Raw genomic sequence first — 19,817 nt, 5'->3', positions numbered from 1 at the left:
GAATGGTCGGTCTGTTCCTGTTGGTGCTGCAGCTGCAGAGCAGGAGAGGGAGGAGCTTCTGTTGTTGTTGTTGTTGTTGTTGTTGATGATGCAGCTGACGTTAAAAAACCACAGCACTGCCTTCATGTGAAGACACGCAGCGTTTATCAGATTAAGATTCTCCCCCGTGTTGAAATCCGGGCGTTACAGTCGCTCAACGGTAACGCGTTACTGTACACTTTATCTGTCTGTACTGCTCTGTGATTGGAGCAGAAAATCCACTTTGTAAACCACTCACTCTCCCACACCAAAGTCCATTGAGAAAACCAGTGATTTTAGCTCACAGGGACACAGGAGCTGCTGGTCCTCTGCTGCCTCGTGTGGTCACGAGTTAAGTCTAAAGTCAATATTTTAAAAGCTGAATTCACTAAAGAAGTCATTGTAAGTTAGTGATGGAGGCAGCAGTGACACAGAGTGACCACACGAGGCAGCAGTGGATCAACAACTCCTGTGAACTCCTGTGTGCTGTGATGTTAAAATCACTGGTTTACTCTATGGACTTTGGTGTGGGAGAGTGAGTGACTTTGGTGTGAGAGAGTGAGTGACTTTGGTGTGGGAGAGTGAGTGACTTTGGTGTGAGAGAGTGAGTGACTTTGGTGTGGGAGAGTGAGTGACTTTGGTGTGGGAGAGTGAGTGACTTTGGTGTGTGAGAGTGAGTGACTTTGGTGTGAGTGACTTTGGTGTGGGAGAGTAAGTGACTTGGGAGAGTGAGTGACTTTGGTGTGGGAGAGTGAGTGACTTTGGTGTGAGAGAGTGAGTGAGTGACTTTGGTGTGGGAGAGTGAGTGACTTTGGTGTGGGAGAGTGAGTGACTTTGGTGTGAGAGAGTGAGTGACTTTGGTGTGGGAGAGTGAGTGACTTTGGTGTGAGAGAGTGAGTGACTTTGGTGTGGGAGAGTGAGTGACTTTGGTGTGTGAGAGTGAGTGACTTTGGTGTGAGTGACTTTGGTGTGGGAGAGTAAGTGACTTGGGAGAGTGAGTGACTTTGGTGTGGGAGAGTGAGTGACTTTGGTGTGAGAGAGTGAGTGAGTGACTTTGGTGTGGGAGAGTGAGTGACTTTGGTGTGAGAGAGTGAGTGAGTGACTTTGGTGTGGGAGAGTGAGTGACTTTGGTGTGAGAGAGTGAGTGACTTTGGTGTGGGAGAGTGAGTGACTTTGGTGTGGGAGAGTGCGTGACTTTGGTGTGGGACCAAAGTCACGCACTCTCCCACACCAAAGTCACTCACAAAGTCACTCACACCAAAGTCACTCACTCTCCCACACCAAAGTCCATAGAGTAAACCAGTGATTTTAACATCACAGCACACAGGAGTTCACAGGAGTTGTTGATCCACTGCTGCCTCCATCACTAACTTACAATGACTGATTTTAGTGAATTCAGCTTTTAAAATATTTACTTTAGACTTAACTCAGTGACACAAAGTGACCACACGAGGCAGCAGAGGACCAACAGCTCCTGTGTCCCTGTGAGCTAAAATCCCTGATTTTCTCTATGGACTTTGGTGTGGGAGAGTGAGCGGTTAAAATGAGTCTTTCCTTGTTTTCAGTGAGAGTGAAGCCTCAGTGAGTGAATGAACAGGGAACTTCAGAGAAGAATTGACCTGTTTTAAAGTGTGTGTTTTCTAGGACACCCACTGTTTCTGATGGGACATTAGTCAGCTGTGTGTGTGTGTGTGTGTGTGTGTGTGTGTGTGTGTGTGTGTGTGTGTGTGTGTGTGTGTGTGTGTGTGTGTGTGTGTGTGTGTGTGTGTGTGTGTGTGTGTGTGTGTGTGTGTGTGTCGGTAAAAGAGTTATCTGTGTTTGTTCTGATGTGACGTTTCGTCTCCTCCTCACACACTTAAAATACATCAGCACAGTCTATGTTTGGAGCAGCAGCTATTTTTAACACAGGAGGCTGAAGAGTGTGTTCACAGTCAGGTGATGAAGGATGATAAAATGTGACACTAACTGTAAATACGCAGTAAAATGTGACACAATAACTGTAAATATACAGTAAAATGTGACATAACTGTGAATATACAGTAAAATAGAGTTTAAACTGCAGTAATATGACATAACTACAGTGAATATACAGTAAAATAGAGTTTAAACTGCAGTAATATGACATATACACAGTGAATATACAGTATTATAGAGTTTAAACTGCAGTAATATGACATAACTACAGTGAATATACAGTAAAAAAGAGTTTAAACTGCAGTAATATGACATAACTACAGTGAATATACAGTAAAATAGAGTTTAAACTGCAGTAATATGACATAATAACTGTGAATATACAGTAAAATAGAGTTTAAACTGCAGTAATATGACATAACTACAGTGAATATACAGTAAAATAGAGTTTAAACTGCAGTAATATGACATAACTACAGTGAATATACAGTAAAATAGAGTTTAAACTGCAGTAATATGACATATACACAGTGGTTAGTGACTGTAGTGTTCAGTAACAGTAGAACAGAGAGAGAACAGGTCCAGACCAGCTGAAACATTCCTTCCTGTTTCAGGATCTCAGTGAGAAAACAGGACTCAACACAACCATGACTCATTCTGTCTTTACACAGATTTAATTTAGATGTGGTGACGCGTCATCATCGTCCTTCATCCTTTAATACGATAAATAATAATCCAGATATTCATATTTTCTAATATTGAATCTAATCTAATTGTGTTGTTATGGCTGGGACTGAGTGCACTTACCTCACTGAAGTCAAGGCAATAGTACGGTGGCCCTGAGGTGCAAAACACAAAACACAAACGCAAATCAAAAAACACAAGACACATTTCTGTTCCGTTTTGAGCTAATGTTTTGGTGTTTGTTTTTTGATTTGTGTTTTTTGTTTTGCGTGTGTGTTTCGTGATTTGCGTGTGTTTTGTGATTTGTGTTTCTTGATTTGCGTTTGTGTTTTTTGCGTTTGTGTTTCTTGCGTTTGTGTTTCTTGTTTTGCGTTTGTGTTTCTTGTTTTGAGTTTGTGTTTCTTGTTTTGCGTTTGTTTCGTGATTTGTGTTTGTGTTTTTTCATTTGCGCTTGTGTATCTTGTTGGGGCGTTTGCATTTCATGATTTGCGTTTTTTGTTTTTTGATTTGCGTGTGTGTTTCGTGATTTGCGCTTGTGTTTTTTGTTTTGTGTTTTTTGATTTGCGTGTGTTTCGTGATTTGTGTTCGTGTTTTTTGTTTTGTGCTTGTGTTTTTTGTTTTGTGTTTTTTGATTTGCGTGTGTGTTTCTGATTTTCGCTTGTGTTTTTTGTTTTGTGTTTTTTGATTTGCGTTTGTGTTTCGTAATTTGCGTTTGTGTTTTTTGTTTTGAGTTTCGTGATTTGCGTTTGTTTTTTGATTTGCGTGTGTTTCGTGATTTGCGTTTGTGTTTTTTGATTTGCGTGTGTTCCGTGATTTGCGTTTGTGTTTTTTGATTTGCGTGTGTTTCGTGATTTGTGTTCGTGTTTTTTGTTTTGTGCTTGTGTTTTTTGTTTTGTGTTTTTTGATTTGCGTGTGTGTTTCTGATTTTCGCTTGTGTTTTTTGTTTTGTGTTTTTTGATTTGCGTTTGTGTTTCGTAATTTGCGTTTGTGTTTTTTGTTTTGAGTTTCGTGATTTGCGTTTGTTTTTTGATTTGCGTGTGTTTCGTGATTTGCGTTTGTGTTTTTTGATTTGCGTGTGTTCCGTGATTTGCGTTTGTGTTTTTTGTTTTGCGTTTGTGTTTCGTCATTTGCGTTTGTGTTTTTTGATTTGCGTTTGTGTTTTTTGATTTGCGTGTGTGTTTCGTGATTTGCGTTTGTGTTTTTTGATTTGACCCAACTAATCGATTATTAAATTAGTTGCCAACTTTTTTAATAATAATCGCTTTAATCGATTATTTGTGTCTTTTTTGATCATTTTGTCGGCCAATGTGTTTGGGAAGTTTCCTCTTACGTTAAAAGATGCTCCGGCCACGTTCATGACCTTTGACCTTTGATCTTTCTCTATGTCGTGAATAACTTTTCACGTAAAAAAAAGATGTTTTTGTTTGTGAGTTTCTCTGTGATTTTACAGATTTACAGTCAGCCACCGAACCACATTCTAGAATAACTTTATATCAGTCATGTGACTGTGAAGTGTTTGTCAAGGACACGCACACACACACACACACACACACACACACACACACACACACACACACCCACCCACAGTGTGTCTAAAGAAAGCCAGATCTTCACTCCATTGTACAAGTCGGGCATTTCCTGGTCAACAGGAGGAAGAAGAGGGTGGGGGTTCAGGTGTGTGTGTGTGTGTGTGTGTGTGTGTGTGTGTGTGTGTTGGAGCTGCTTTTGGAAAAACAGGAAAATCCTTGTCAAACCTTTCGCACACATTTTATTTTCCATCACTTTAAAACTGAGACATGAGTCCGTCTACGTTAAATTAATTTGACTTTTTTTACTTAATTTTACTACTTTTGAAACTTAAAAATGTATCAAATAAATCATTATCTAAAGTATAAACTGTTGATTATTAAGTATAAAAGTATGTGTTAAATGTTTGTGTGTGCCAAATAACTCAAATGTAATAAAGTGTAAACTCTCAGCTGTGCAAGTACACAAACATGCTGCTGAAGAGTAGTGCGGTGATGCCCCCTGGTGGACATATGTGGCACTCACACCCATCTCCACAGGCATTGAGCTAAATTTCAAAATAAAAGCAAAGAACAGCGTGTTGTGCATGTCTATGTTGTAAAATGTGTAAGTGAGTTGAATGGAGTGAGTAAGTAAAACAAAGACTGACCTCAGACCTGATCTCCTCGTTCTCCTCGTTCTCCTGCAGCTCGGTGTACGACGGTCAGGAACATGGCCTCTTCATGGAGAAGCTGGACGTCAGGATCCGGAACCACGACCGCGAGATCGAGAAGATGTGTAACCACCATTTTCAGGGCTTCGTGGACTCAATCACCGAGCTGCTCAAAGTCAGAGGAGAAGCTCAGAAGCTGAAGGTGAGGAGGAGGAGGAGGAGGAGGAGGAGGAGGAGGAACTGTGGACTCACCTGATGTTCTTCACGTTCTTCATGTTCTTCACGTTTTTCATGTTCATTTTCAAGTTCATCATGTTCATATTCTTCACGTTCTTAATGTTCTTCACGCTCTTCATGTTCATGTTCATGTTCTTCACGTTCGTCACGTTCTTCATGTTCTTCACGTTCTTCATGTTCATGTTCTTCAAGTTCATTTTCACGCTCTTCATGTTCATGTTCTTCACGTTCGTCACGTTCGTCACGTTCTTCATGTTCTTCATGTTCTTCATGTTCTTCATGTTCATGTTGTTCATGTTCTTCATGTTAATTTTCACATTCTTCATGTTCTTCACGTTCTTCATGTTCTTCACGTTCTTCATGTTCTTCACGTTCTTCATGTTCTTCGCATTCTTCATGGTCATGTTCTTCCCGTTCTTAATGTTCTTAATATTCTTCACGTTCTTCATGTTCATGTTCTTCACGTTTGTCACGTTCATCATGTTCTTCATGTTAATGTTCTTCATGTTCGTCACGTTCTTCATGTTAATGTTCTTCACGTCTTCATGTTCTTCATGTTCATTTTCACGTTCTTCATGTTCATGTTCATGTTCTTCACGTTCTTCATGTTCTTCATGTTCATGTTTTTCATGTTCTTCATGGTCATGTTCTTCCCGTTCTTAATGTTCATCACGTTCTTCATGTTCATGTTCATGTTCATGTTCATGTTCATGTTCATGTTCATGTTCATGTTCATGTTCATGTTCTACACGTTCTACACGTTCTTCATGTTCTTCATGTTCATGTTCTTTATGTTCATGTTCTTCACGTTCTTCAAGTTCTTCACGTTCTTCATGTTCACCATGTTCACGTTCTTCACGTTCATCTTCATGTTCTTCTCGTTCTTCAGTCCTTGTTTTTATTTAAATGTCCTCATGTGTGTTTCAGAGTCAGGTGACAGAGACTAACCGTCGTCTCCAGGACGATGGGAAACAGGTGAGACTGTTTCTATCTCCACACTCGTCTTCCTGTGGACGCGTCGTGAACTTGCTGTTGACCTGGTTTCTTCTTCTTCTTCTTCTTCTTCTTCTGATGCAGCTCATCACGTCCATGGAGGAGCTGCATCAGTGTCGAGTTCAGCAGAGGAACATCGCCACCACCATCGACAAGCTGTCGCACTGTTTACCAGGTAACAAAGAAACCATCGTCATCCAGGACATGTTGTTGTGTTTGTGTGTTTTTGAGTCTTGATCGTTGTGTTGTGTCTTCTTCAGTTCTGGAGATGTACAGCAGACTTCAGGAGCAGATGAAGGCCAAAAGGTTTGTCACTCTTCTGTTTTTATTCAACACAGAAGGTCAGACAGAAGGTCATTACTCACTATCTGTGATGACTTTTAAGGCTGTTGCACTGATAATCGTCATATTTAGTATATTAAATACGTTAAGTATTTTGTATAAATTGATTAAATTGACACATTTCTATTTCTGTCTGTTTATAATTGCTTTTAGAATTAAGTTCTGATTGAGGGTAAATTTAGATTTAAGTACAATTTTAGAGTTCCTTTGAGTTAAATAAAGATTTAACCTAGTGTTAAGTGATTTAACTTCATTTAATGTTCCTTGTGTTACACTTTTATTATTTATTATATTATTATTTTAGTGAGTGAAATGTTTTCTGCTCACACGGATTTGATTTTCTAAGAGAAACACTGAAGCAAAGACATGAATTTATCTCATAATAATAATAATAATAATACATTTTTAAAAATTACTTCACAACAAAATGAAGTCAATGAAAGAATCAGACATTTTTCTATAATGATAAAGAAGAACATGTGACTTTATTGAAAAAGTTAAAACCTTTCATCCTTGATTCACCACCGTCGGCCACTAGATGGAGCCACAGATCAAGTAAAAGGAGACGATGTCTGTGTGTCCTCAGTGTGACCTGCTCTCTCTCACGCACACACACACACACACACACACACACACACACTCACAGGACTCTGGTCACTTGTAAAGTTGCTAAAGTTACTAAATGAAATAGTATAGATAATCAATGAATTCGTTTTAGAGTTTTAAAAGCAATTTCTGTCATTTTTCAGCTTCTAAAATGTGAATATTTTCACGTTTCTGTCATTTTTCAGCTTCTAAATGTGAATAATTTCATTTTTCTGTCATTTTTCAGCTTCTTAAACGTGAATATTTTCATGTTTCTGTCATTTTTCAGCTTCTTAAATGTGAATATTTTCACGTCTTGTCATTTTTCGGCTTCTTAAATGTGAATATTTTCACGTTTCTGTCATTTTTCAGCTTCTTAAATGTGAATATTTTCACGTTTCTGTCATTTTTCAGCTTCTTAAATGTGAATATTTTCACGTTTCTGTCGTTTTTCAGCTTCTTAAATGTGAATATTTTTTCGTTTCTGTCATTTTTCAGCTTCTTAAATGTGAATATTTTCACGTTTCTGTCATTTTTCAGCTTCTTAAATGTGAAGTTTTTCATGTTTCTGTCATTTTTCAGCTTCTTCAATGTGAATATTTTCACGTTTCTGTCATTTTTCAGCTTCTTAAATGTGAATATTTTCATGTTTCTGTCATTTTTCAGCTTCTTAAATGTGAATATTTTCACGTTTCTCTCATTTTTCAGCTTCTTAAATGTGAATATTTTCACGTTTCTGTCTTTTTTCAGCTTCTTAAATGTGAATATTTTCACGTTTCTGTCGTTTTTCAGCTTCTTAAATGTGAATATTTTCACGTTTCTGTCGTTTTTCAGCTTCTTAAATGTGAATATTTTCACGTTTCTGTCGTTTTTCAGCTTCTTAAATGTGAATATTTTCACGTTTCTGTCGTTTTTCAGCTTCTTAAATGTGAATATTTTCACGTTTCTGTCGTTTTTCAGCTTCTTAAATGTGAATATTTTCACGTTTCTGTCGTTTTTCAGCTTCTTAAATGTGAATATTTTCACGTTTCTGTCATTTTTCAGCTTCTTAAATGTGAATATTTTCACGTTTCTGTCATTTTTCAGCTTCTTAAATGTGAATATTTTCACGTTTCTGTCATTTTTCAGCTTCTTAAATGTGAATATTTTCACGTTTCTGTCATTTTTCAGCTTCTTAAATGTGAATATTTTCACGTTTCTGTCATTTTTCAGCTTCTTAAATGTGAATATTTTCACGTTTCTGTCGTTTTTCAGCTTCTTAAATGTGAATATTTTCACATTTCTTTCATTTTTCAGCTTCTTAAATGTGAATATTTTCACGTTTCTGTCGTTTTTCAGCTACTTAAATGTGAATATTTTCACGTTTCTGTCATTTTTCAGCTTCTTAAATGTGAATATTTTCACGTTTCTGTCATTTTTCAGCTTCTTAAATGTGAATATTTTCACGTTTCTGTCATTTTTCAGCTTCTTAAATGTGAATATTTTCACGTTTCTGTCATTTTTCAGCTTCTTAAATGTGAATATTTTCACGTTTCTGTCATTTTTCAGCTTCTTAAATGTGAATATTTTCACGTTTCTGTCATTTTTCAGCTTCTTAAATGTGAATATTTTCACGTCTCTGTCATTTTTCAGCTTCTTAAATGTGAATATTTTCACGTCTCTGTCATTTTTCAGCTTCTTAAATGTGAATATTTTCACGTTTCTGTCGTGAAAATATAATAAAATTTCAGCTTCTTAAATGTGAATATTTTCACGTTTCTGTCATTTTTCAGCTTCTTAAATGTGAATATTTTCACGTTTCTGTCATTTTTCAGCTTCTTAAATGTGAATATTTTCACGTTTCTGTCATTTTTCAGCTTCTTAAATGTGAATATTTTCACGTTTCTGTCATTTTTCAGCTTCTTAAATGTGAATATTTTCACGTTTCTGTCATTTTTCAGCTTCTTAAATGTGAATATTTTCACGTTTCTGTCATTTTTCAGCTTCTTAAATGTGAATATTTTCACGTTTCTGTCGTTTTTCAGCTTCTTAAATGTGAATAATAATATGTATAATGTGGTGTCATTACTCAGGTATTACCCGGCCCTGAGGACTCTGGAGCAGCTGGAGCTCACCTGTCTCCCCAGAGCCGGTCAGTACCGGTTCTGCTCCATCATGGCGGAGAACATCCCGGTTCTGAGGACACAGATCAGAGACACGGCTATGACTCAGCTCAGAGATTTCCTGGAGAGCATCCGCAAACACTCGGACAAGATCGGAGAGGCGGCCATCAGACAGGTACACACACACACACACACACGGTTCGCAAACTCTGGGTCCAGACCCTCAGAGGGGCCGCGGGACAGTTTTTTTTGGTTCCCGAAAACAAAGTGAGATAAATTTTCCTGACTTTGAGATTCAAACTGTTTTTTTAAATCCTTTTCTTGTGTTTACAAATGAAAAAAACTGACTCAAATGGCGCCGTCAGACGCCATGTTTATTTAAAAAAAATACAGAAATAAAAAAAATATCTGGAGAATTAAATATCTGCAGTGTGTGTTGGTGGGCGGAGCTTCGCCGCCCACTCTGTGATGAGAGTGTCCGTGTGGATCTTCTGACCTTTGACCTCCATCGTGTCTTTGTCACGGTTTTACTTAGAAGCAGCCTATTTCTGTGTGTGTGTGTGTGTGTGTGTGTGTGTAGTCACTCATCGGTGTGAAAAAGCAGCTTTTCATCACTGACCTCATTGTTTTTCAAGGCTAAGGAAGTTGGTTCAGTGTGTGTGTGTGTGTGTGTGGGGACACAGTGTGTGTGTGTGTGTTCTGTCGTGGTTCCTCATCCTCAGCTCACAGTGAGGCCTCTTGTTTATTTGTGCTCCTCCATTATTTTGGGAATGCTGTTGTGTGGAATTGCAGGATGAGGGTGTGTGTGTGTGTGTGTGTGTGTGTGTGTGTGTGTGTGGGTCTCGATGATGGACACATGAGTGGATGTAGACTCAGTGACCACTCACCCACTCACTCATTCATGTTGTGAGGCCTGTTCACGACTTCCTCCTCTGTCATGTTTACACTCGTCTGTCACTGTTTGTTTTCATGTCGTCATAAACATCATATATTTAATGATTTAAATCACATGGTCTCCATGACGACAGGACTGATTTAATGTCCATGGTTTGTTGACATTGTCCCACATTAAGACCTCAGTGTAAACAGTAACCAGTCACTTGAAGAGGAGGAGTCGTTGTCTTGTTGTCATGGTAATCTGATAAAACCTCGATGATTTAGTGACATCATCACGTTAATATTAATGTGAAGATGGATGTTTTCACCATGTATCAACACCTGGTGGCGCTCTTTATCTACAGCTACTAAACTCTGTGGTGACTTTCTTTCTTTCTTTCTGCTGCTCATCTCTGTCCATCTTTCCTTCCTCCTCTCTTCTTTCTCTCCTCTGAGTATAAAGACAAGTTCAGAGCTTCTGCTGTGTGTGTGTGTGTGTGTGTATTCAGTAGACACACACACACACACACACACACACACCCACACACACACACTAATGGAAAACAGATTGCTGCGTCTGTGAAGTGGAGGAAGATTGATGACCTGTATCTAGTTACTGAACACACACACACACACACACACACACACACACACACACACACACACACACACACACACTGTATTGAAGCATCACAGTGAAAAACTCACTCACTCTCCCACACTAAAGTCCATAGAGAAAACCAGTGATTTTAGCTCACAGGGACACAGGAGCTGCTGGTCCTCTGCTGCCTCGTGTGGTCACTTTGCATCACTGAATTAAATTATAATGAAGAATTTCAAAAGCTGAATTCACTAAAATCAGTCATTGTAAGTTAGTGATGGAGGCAGCAGTGGATAAACAACTCCTGTGTGCTGTGATGTTAAAATCACTGGTTTACTCTATGGACTTTGGTGTGGGAGAGTGAGTGATAGACTTTTCCTTGTGTAAACTGAAGTTTGTAAACCACTCACTCTCCCACACCAAAGTCACTCACTCTCTCACACCAAAGTCACTCACTCTCCCACACCAAAGTCACTCACTCTCCCACACCAAAGTCACTCACTCTCCCACACCAAAGTCACTCACTCTCCCACACCAAAGTCCCTCACTCTCACACACCAAAGTCACTCACTCTCACACACCAAAGCCTCCATCACTAACTTACAATGACTGATTTTAATGAATTCAGCTTTTAAAATATTTACTTTAGACTTAACTCAGTGACACAAAGTGACCACACGAGGCAGCAGAGGACCAGCAGCTCCTGTGTCCCTGTGAGCTAAAATCACTGGTTTTCTCTATGGGGTTTGGTGTGGGAGAGTGAGTGGTTTATAAACTTCAGTTTCACAGTGAGATAAAGACGTGATCATGTGACGTAGACTTAACCCCCCCCCCCCTCTCTCCCTCCCTTTCTTGCTGTATTTCTTTTTTTTTTTAAGCAGCAGAATGACGCACATTCCCGCACTTGAAGCTCAAGAACGTGAATGTGCGTCATTCTCATTCTCAGAGTAGAAAACGACAAAAGACTCGGGTTTGTAAAGGGAAGTGTGTGTGAACACACACACACACACACACACCTGCTGAAGAATCGCGACACGTCGAGTGGACTCGTTTGACGTCGGTGTCGACGTCGTTCTGTCGGAAAAGACGCTTCTCTTTTGTGTCTTTCGTGCTTTGCTGCCTTCTCACGTGCAGTTATGCTAATTTGTACGAAGAAAGTAAAGAAAACGGACGTCTGAGGTGGAGAGAAGAGCGTCGTCGACCCTTTGATTCCGACTTTTCCGCACCTAAGTCGTGCTTTTGCGTTGATTATCCGACGTCACTTCGTTCGATGTGTTCATTCGTACGAAGAAAATAAAGTAAATGGACGTCTGAGGTCGTCGACGGTTAGATTTCAAGTTTTCCGCGTCTTCGTCTTGTTTTTTGCGTCGATTCTTCGTCGTCTCGTGGATAATATTTTTTAGAGATTGTTTTTTCTTCAAAAGAGCGAAGACGGACGGACGGCTCTCGCTTCTCTTTCGTGCTTTGCTGCCTTTATCACGTGCAGTTATGCTAATTTGTACGAAGAAAATAAAGAAAACGGACGTCCGAGAAAGGTCGTTGACCGCTTGATTCCGAGTTTTCTGTCGTGCTTTTGCGTTGATTATTCGACGTCACGTCATTCATTCGTACGAAGAAAATAAAGAAAACGGACGTCCGAGAAGAACGGAGGTCGTCGACCGTTTCATTCCGACTTTTCCGCGCCTTTGTCGCGTTTTTTTGCGTTGATTCTCCGGGCGTCTCGTGGAGAATATTTTTAGAGATTGTTTTTTTTCGTCAAAAGAGCGAGGACGGACGGACGGACGGACGGACGGCTCGCTCACTTCCTCTACCGCTAATTTTCTTTGTACTTATTGTTTGATGTGACTCATTAGTGTGTGTGTGTGTGTGTGTGTGTGGGCATCAGATCAAAGATGGCATTGTGTTCGTCCAGATTTTCTTCCGGGTAAGCCCCGCCCCATTTTTCTGGACAACACCAGTTTTTCTCATTAGACGCTGAAATGACGCCTTCGCTGACGTCCTCGTCCACAGCTTCAGTCGCTCCAGTGTCGGTTTACGTGCCGGCGCCGAGCGCTCAAACAGGAAGTGGACGTTTTTTTTTTTATTTCTTATTATTTGTTATTTTTTTAAAGGCGGGGACGCCGGGTGTGGACGAGGACGAGGACGGAGAGACGAGATTTTTCCAACAAAACAGAACAAGGTTTTTTTTTCCCACAGAAAAAGGTGACGCAGCGTGGGAATCCACCGCCGCGGTTAAATGTAGACGTAAATCATTATTCCGATGTTATCGTGATTTTGTCTCACGCTTCCACAAAGAAGGAATTTTCTCTGATCTAAAGTCATAATGTTTGTTTGTGGAAAAAAAACAAAAATGTCTTTCATGGTCACATGAACTTTGTTACACAGCACCACACGGGGGCGCCACCATTTTCCCAGTCGCTCCAGGTCGTCATGATAAAAAATCCGTAAAAATTGCTTGAAACTTTTGTTTAAAGAAGAATTATTTTATTTAATAATATTTTGAAAAGCAATTATTCTGGTTAATTATACGAGTGACATGAGTTTCCAGATTTCCATTCCTATCGTAATCGTGAATAAGTTAAAACTGAGTGCCACAAGGGGGCGACAGCAACATTTCAGTCGTTCCAGGACGTCGTGATATAGAATCGTTTAAAATAGTTGTTTTTGACCTAAAAAATAATCATCAGTAAAAACATGTGTCGTATATGTGGAATTGTTGAAAGCAGAATTTTTACCAATATCGCAATTATCTTAGTCCTTTATCCCTAATCTGTATAATCTGTGAAATAACTTGACTTTTCCCTCTGTTTTCTATGTTTTCCTCTGTTTTCCCTCTGTTGTGGAGACCACCTTCTTCCATTCATCTATTTTCCTCAAGCTTCCTGTAGATTATTTTTATCAGGAGAAAAAGTGCATCATTTTCCCCTGATACTCCCTCTCTCCACAAATAGCGCCACAGACAGGATGCAGGAGATATTACGCCGTGTCTTTCATTGTTCGTTGCGTTTCCCTGAGTCTTTGCTCTGCTGCACTTATTTCTGTTTGTCTTTGGTTTCCATTACAACAAATATCAATATCTGCGTCTCCGTCTGTGTTGGTGTTTTTGTCTCTTCCTGTTCGTCTGTTTTCTGCTCAATGACTTTTTAACGTTCATTTCCACAGGTGTGGCCGCTCAGCCCTGACAATGACCTTTGACCTCCTGACAATAAAAAGTCTTCTCCCACTCAAAATAACAAAGACGTGAACGTCTTCTCACGACAGCTGAGAAAAGTCAAGTCACGCTTAAACGATAACTAAATTCATTGTAATTTCATCATCGATTTATCAGACTGAGATCTGGGTTCTTGTCTTTAAATTATCTGTATATATATATATATATATATCCACATATATATATATATATATATATATCTATATACATATTTTTGCACCTTAAAAAAGATGTAGAAGAAAAATAAACCTAATAATATGATGAATAACGCTGTTATATTGGTGATGTTTCAGGCTCAGCTGCAGAGATCTCTGGACAGCTCTGTGTCCACTCAGTCCAGGCCTCTGATTGGTCGACGCGGCAGGAAAGATACGGCGGCGGCGGCGTCCACCGTGACCGCAGTGGACAGCGATGGACACGGAGGAAGTCCAGTGTCTGAACAGGACTCTGGGATTCTGGACGTGGACGATGAAGAGGAGGAGGAAGTGAGACACACACACACACACACACACACACACACATTTTTAATAAAACTTTATTTGGTTTCAAGTGAAAAACACAAATCAAAAAGTTTATTTATTATTTTAAGTATTCATCAATTTTTTTCCCGACCATTTTGTAATTTTACAATTTTTTTTTGCAGTTTTGTAAAATTCGATAAAATTTTCACCACAATTCAATATTTTTTTTTACAGTATTTTTAACATTAGATTGATTTAATAAATATAAAAAAACTTTACATCTATGTATGTATGTATGTATATATGTATATATGTATGTATGTATATATATGTGTGTATGTATATATGTATGTATGTATGTATGTATATATGTGTGTATGTATATATATGTGTGTATGTATATATATATGTGTATGTGTATATATATGTACGTGTGTATGTATGTATATATATGTGTGTGTATATGTATGTGAATATATAATTTGTGTATGTGTTTACATATGTATGTTTATATGTGTATGTATGTATATATGTGTGTATATATATGTATTTGTGTATATATGTGTATGTATATATACATATACATACACTTATGTATATACGCATACTTGTGTATATATATGTACATATACATACACATATATACAAACATACGTGTATGTATAGATGCAAATAATGTAGTTTATTCATTTTTCTCACTGAAGAAAATGTAAATCAGCTGCGACATAAGCGTGAAAAAACGGTTAAATGAACGTGAAGCACAAATGTGGACGTCTTCTGTGTCCGTCCACACACACGCGTCCACACTGTGTCCAGTTGACTCTGGTTGACACTGTGGTGGTCTCTGGTGGACGCTCTGGTGGACGCTCTGGTGGACACTGTAGTGGACACTGACATTGAACTCTCGGTGTCGTCCCTCGCGGGATCTCAGTTCCTTTCCCTTGTTGTTCAAAGTTAGCGAGGGAGAAACAAAGAGAACAGAGCTGAGCTCTTATTGACGTCCTGTAAACTCCAGCTCAACCTTCTTCAAAAGGAAGACCTTGGCTCTGAACAAAGGCCTGACCCCGCGCTCGGCCCGGGTTACGACCGCGTTGGCGCCCGAGGCCGCGGCGGCGCTGCCAACCACCGGACCGCCGCGTCTCCTCACGCCATCCTGCCCCTCTGGCCCCGCCCCCTTCTCCTTCTTCCCCTTCCCTCCATTTACACTCGTCTCCCCTGTGTCTCTGCACATCCTCCTCTCTGTTGTTCTCCTCCTTCATCCCTCCATCATCATACCTGCTCATTGTGTGTGTGTGTGTGTGTGTGTGTGTGTGTGTGTAACATCAAAGCTGGCATTGTGTTGCCTTCAATGATTTTTACAGAAAGCAAAGTTTCCACAGAACAAGAGGGCACATGGTTATTTACTTTAGGTGTGTGTGTGTGTGTGTGTGTGTGTGTGTGTGTGTGAGAGAGAGTGTGAGGATTATGGCTGAAGTCGATTCACATCAAAAGGTTGTGTTTTAATTTCCGATGAAACACAAAATGAAATTTTCCTCTTACTGCCTACCTACCTAACCTTACTTACCTACCCTTACCTACCTTACTTACCTACCTACCTTATCTACCTACCAACCCTTACTTTCCTACCTACCTAACCTTATCTACCTACCTACTTACCTACCTTACCTACCTAACCTACTTACCCTTACCTACCTACCTACCCTTACCTACCTTACTTACCTACCTACCCTTACCTACCTTACTTACTTACCCTTATCTACCTACCTACCCTTACTTACCTACCTACCTACCCTTACCTACCTTACCTTCCTACCCTTACCTACCTTACTTACCTACCCTTACCTACCTTACTTACTTACCCTTACCTACCTTATCTACCTACCTACCCTTACTTACCTACCTACCCTTACCTACCTTACTTACCTACCTACTTACCTACCTACCTACCTACCCTTACCTACCTTACTTACCTACCCTTACCTACCCTTACCTACCTACCTTATCTACCTACCTACCCTTACCTACCTTACTTACCTACCCTTACCTACCCTTACCTACCTTACTTACTTACCCTTACCTACCTTATCTAACTACCTACCCTTACTTACCTACTTACCTACCCTTACCTACCCTTACCTACTTACACTTACCTACCTACCTACCTACCTACCCTTACCTACCTTACTTACCTACCCTTACCTACTTACCCTTACCTACCTACCTACCCTTACCTACCTTACTTACCTACCCTTACCTACCTTACCTACTTACCTACTTACCCTTACCTACCTACCTGCCTACCTACCTACCTACCTACCTACCTACCTACCTACCTACCTACCTACCTACCTACCTACCCTTACCTACCTTACTTACCTACCCTTACCTACCTTATCTACCTACCTACCTTACCACCTTATCTACCTACCTACCTTACCACCTTATCTACCTACCTACCTTACCACCTTATCTACCTACCTACCTACCTTTCCCTTCCTTCCTTCCGTTTTTTCCACGACTCGACTCAACGGATGGGAGTCAGTATCGTAAAGTATCGTATCGTAAACTATCGGTACCGATACTGACCGATGATACCGATGCTTTACAAGTCACGAGTTTGTGTCGCGTCGAAACGTTCAGGACAAACTTTGAAGTAACGGGAAACAACGTGACTGATACTAAACTGAGTCGAACTACAGCTGTACATGGAAAAGTGATTAAACCATCATGTACCAGTGAAGATAAAAGCCATTTTATATATATGTATATATATATATATATATGACCTTCAGAGACACTGAGACCCTTAAAAACTCTTAATGATATTTGTGTTCTTCAGGTTCCAGGAGCTCAGGACCTGGTGGATTTCTCTCCAGTTTATCGTTGTCTTCACATCTACACAGTCCTGGTGAGTTCAGTGTCTTCACTTTCATTTCCTCTTCCTGCTCCTCCCATCACCTGACTACAGTCACAAGCTCCTCCCACTGTATAAACCCCGCCTCTCCCCATGTGTCCCCTCCCACCACGGACTGAAGTCACATGACAGAGATGTTTCATGTTCGGCTCTATAAAAAAACTTTTATTTCAAATGTTGTTTTGTTTGTAACATAGTTAAATATGATGTCACTTTTGTTTTTACATTCTTTAACTTAAACATTTTATTTTATTTTTTATATTTTATTGTGATATTTTTAACGTTCTGGTAGAGTTTTTGTATTTTCTCCCTCCTTACTACCTACCACTTTAACTACCTACCCACATACCTACCTACCTACCTACCCTACCACCTTACTTACCTACCTACCTACCTACCCTACCACCTTACCTACCCTACCATCTTACCTAGTTACACTACATACCTACCTACTTTTCCCTTCCTTCCTTCCTACCTATCATAATAATAATAAGGAATTCAAAATCAGCAGCTCCCCATTTATAAATAAATAACAAAGCCTGTATGTTGGCGAGTTAAAGGGATTTTTAAGTCATTCACATGAAATTCACCACGACTAACGTAGAGTTACGATAATGTCGTACGATATCATCGTAACTGCAGGTCCTGAAGTCTGCGTTTAAACGAAAACAAGACCAGGATCCTGCTGCAGTCTGGTTTCACTCCAACCTGTGTGTGTGTGTGTGTGTGTGTGAGAGTGAGAGTGTGTGTGTCTGTGTGTGTGTGTGAGAGTGTGTGTGTGTGAGAGAGAAAAACGAGTGTGTGTCTCTTCTCATATGGAGTGAAAGCGACATGGTTGTAAGTGTTGACTGGGTTAGGTGTGTGTGTGTGTGCGTGCGCATGTGCTTATGTGTGTGTGTGTGTGTGTGTGTGTGTGTGTGTGTGTGTGTGTGTGTGTGTGTGTGTGTGTGTGTGTGTGTGTGTGTGTGTGTGTGTGTGTGTGTGTGTGTGTGTGTGTGTGTGTGTGTGTGTGGAGGTTGTGACCAGGCCAACATGGCCAGAGGGTCGGCCTGTTTCTGTTCACTGTGTGTGTGTGTGTGTGTAGGGGGAACAGGAAGTGCATGAACTTTGACAGGAAGGAGAAAGTGAAGGATGGAGGGAGGGAGCAGGAGTTTAGACGGAGGTTAGAGAGAGGGTAAAAGGGGGTGAGAAGATGGAGGGAGGTTTAATGATGGAGGAGAAACAAACAGGGTCACAGAAGGTTTAACTCAGATTATTTTATATTTAACCTGTTTTTCTGTCTTTTAAAGTCAGACGTGAGGTTTCTGTCGATGAGGAACAGAAATAAACTCTCTGTTCTGATTCACTGAAACTTTTATATAATAATAAAAGTTCAAATAGTGAATGAAATCAGCCTCTAATGAAGAATGAAAGTGTTTTTATTATAATCTCTAATCTGTGACAGAGCGAGTGGATTATCACACGTTATCTCTGTGTGTGTGTGTGTGTGTGTGTGTGTGTGTGAACCCTCTGAACAACAGTCAGCTGTTTTTAATCATCAAATAAGTTTCTCTCTCTTTTTTTTTCTCAGTCGTTCATGTCTCTCTCTACCTGGACTTTTCCCATCATGCACTGCTGCTTCTTCTTCTTCTGAGCTTCAGTAACATCATTGTCGAAGAGCTTTAAATTCAATGTTTTTATCGGAAAATATATATTTTTCAACTCTATTGTTGTTTCTTTGTCTTTTTAATCCAATATTATAAAATAAATGGTGGTGAAATGTTCACGTGTGGTGGGCGTCGGCCTCTGCTCTGGTGGGCGTCGGCCTCTGCTCTGGTGGGCGTCGGCCTTCTCACCTGCAGTTTGTGTTCGTAGGGTTTGCGTGACGTGTTTGAGAACTACTACAGGAAGCAGAGGAGGAAACAGGCTCGTCTGGTTCTGCAGCCTCACTCTAACATGGTACGACTCAGCACTTTTCACCGTCCACGCGTTCCATTTACGTCGGACGTCGGAAACTCTGCGATTCACGAGCGAAAAAAACACGAACACAATCTCAACGTGTGAGACGAAGTGTTACGTTTTCGTGAAAATTCCGACTTCCGGCGACAAATGGAACGCGCCGTTTAAAGCGTGTGTGTGTGTGTGTGTGTGAAACACACTCTTAACTCCACTGATTGTCGCCCCTTCTCTGCACACACACACACACACACACACCTTAACCTATGTTAATTATGAGTTAAATCTGTCAGATTAATTCAGATTAGTTTCATGTTACAAATGTTTCCTGTTGTAATTTAACTTCCTGTTTTAATCCCTGTCCCTTCAAATTGATTTTTTCTTCTTTTTCCACTGCTGCTTCCTTCCTTGCTTCCTTGCTTCCTTCCTTCCTTCCTTCCTTCCTTGCTTCCTTCCTTCCTTCCTTCCTTCCTTCCTTCCTTCCTTCCTTGTGTTTTCCTCCTGACAGCATGAGACTCTAGAAGGATACAGGAAGTACTTCAATCAGATTGTCGGGTGAGTTTATCGTTTGTCTTTAAATCTACTTTCTTTACCCGTCTGTTACTCACAAATAGGTTTAAAAAACACAATAAACTAGAAGTGGGCGGGGCTTAGCCGGGTTTGAATTTAGTGGTTTGTTTAAAAAAGTCATCCATGATTATAAATGTAAAATAAGATGAATGAATTACATGAGATTAAAACCAGTTTCTGTGACTTTTCAGCTTC

The 19,817-nt window shown here is 40.0% G+C and overlaps 1 protein-coding gene across 2 annotated transcripts in view; it reads left to right on the top strand.

Annotated features, from left to right (window-relative positions):
• Positions 1 to 19,817, top strand: part of exoc6b (exocyst complex component 6B) — a 55,555-nt gene that overhangs the window by 2,903 nt on the left and 32,835 nt on the right. For both annotated transcript variants that reach the window (XM_083910066.1, XM_083910065.1), the window contains exons 2-10: positions 4,832 to 4,997; positions 5,960 to 6,007; positions 6,110 to 6,200; positions 6,286 to 6,331; positions 9,025 to 9,229; positions 14,036 to 14,227; positions 17,043 to 17,111; positions 18,972 to 19,055; positions 19,561 to 19,607. In XM_083910066.1, the coding sequence (XP_083766192.1) occupies positions 4,832 to 4,997; positions 5,960 to 6,007; positions 6,110 to 6,200; positions 6,286 to 6,331; positions 9,025 to 9,229; positions 14,036 to 14,227; positions 17,043 to 17,111; positions 18,972 to 19,055; positions 19,561 to 19,607 (948 nt within the window). The remainder of the gene's footprint in view (positions 1 to 4,831; positions 4,998 to 5,959; positions 6,008 to 6,109; positions 6,201 to 6,285; positions 6,332 to 9,024; positions 9,230 to 14,035; positions 14,228 to 17,042; positions 17,112 to 18,971; positions 19,056 to 19,560; positions 19,608 to 19,817) is intronic.

Source organism: Microchirus variegatus, assembly GCF_963457635.1.
Source record: "Microchirus variegatus genome assembly, chromosome: 2".
Classification (NCBI taxonomy): domain Eukaryota; kingdom Metazoa; phylum Chordata; class Actinopteri; order Pleuronectiformes; family Soleidae; genus Microchirus; species Microchirus variegatus.
Note: the sequence above shows the minus strand (reverse complement) of the source record. Positions and strands in the feature narration are given on the sequence as shown.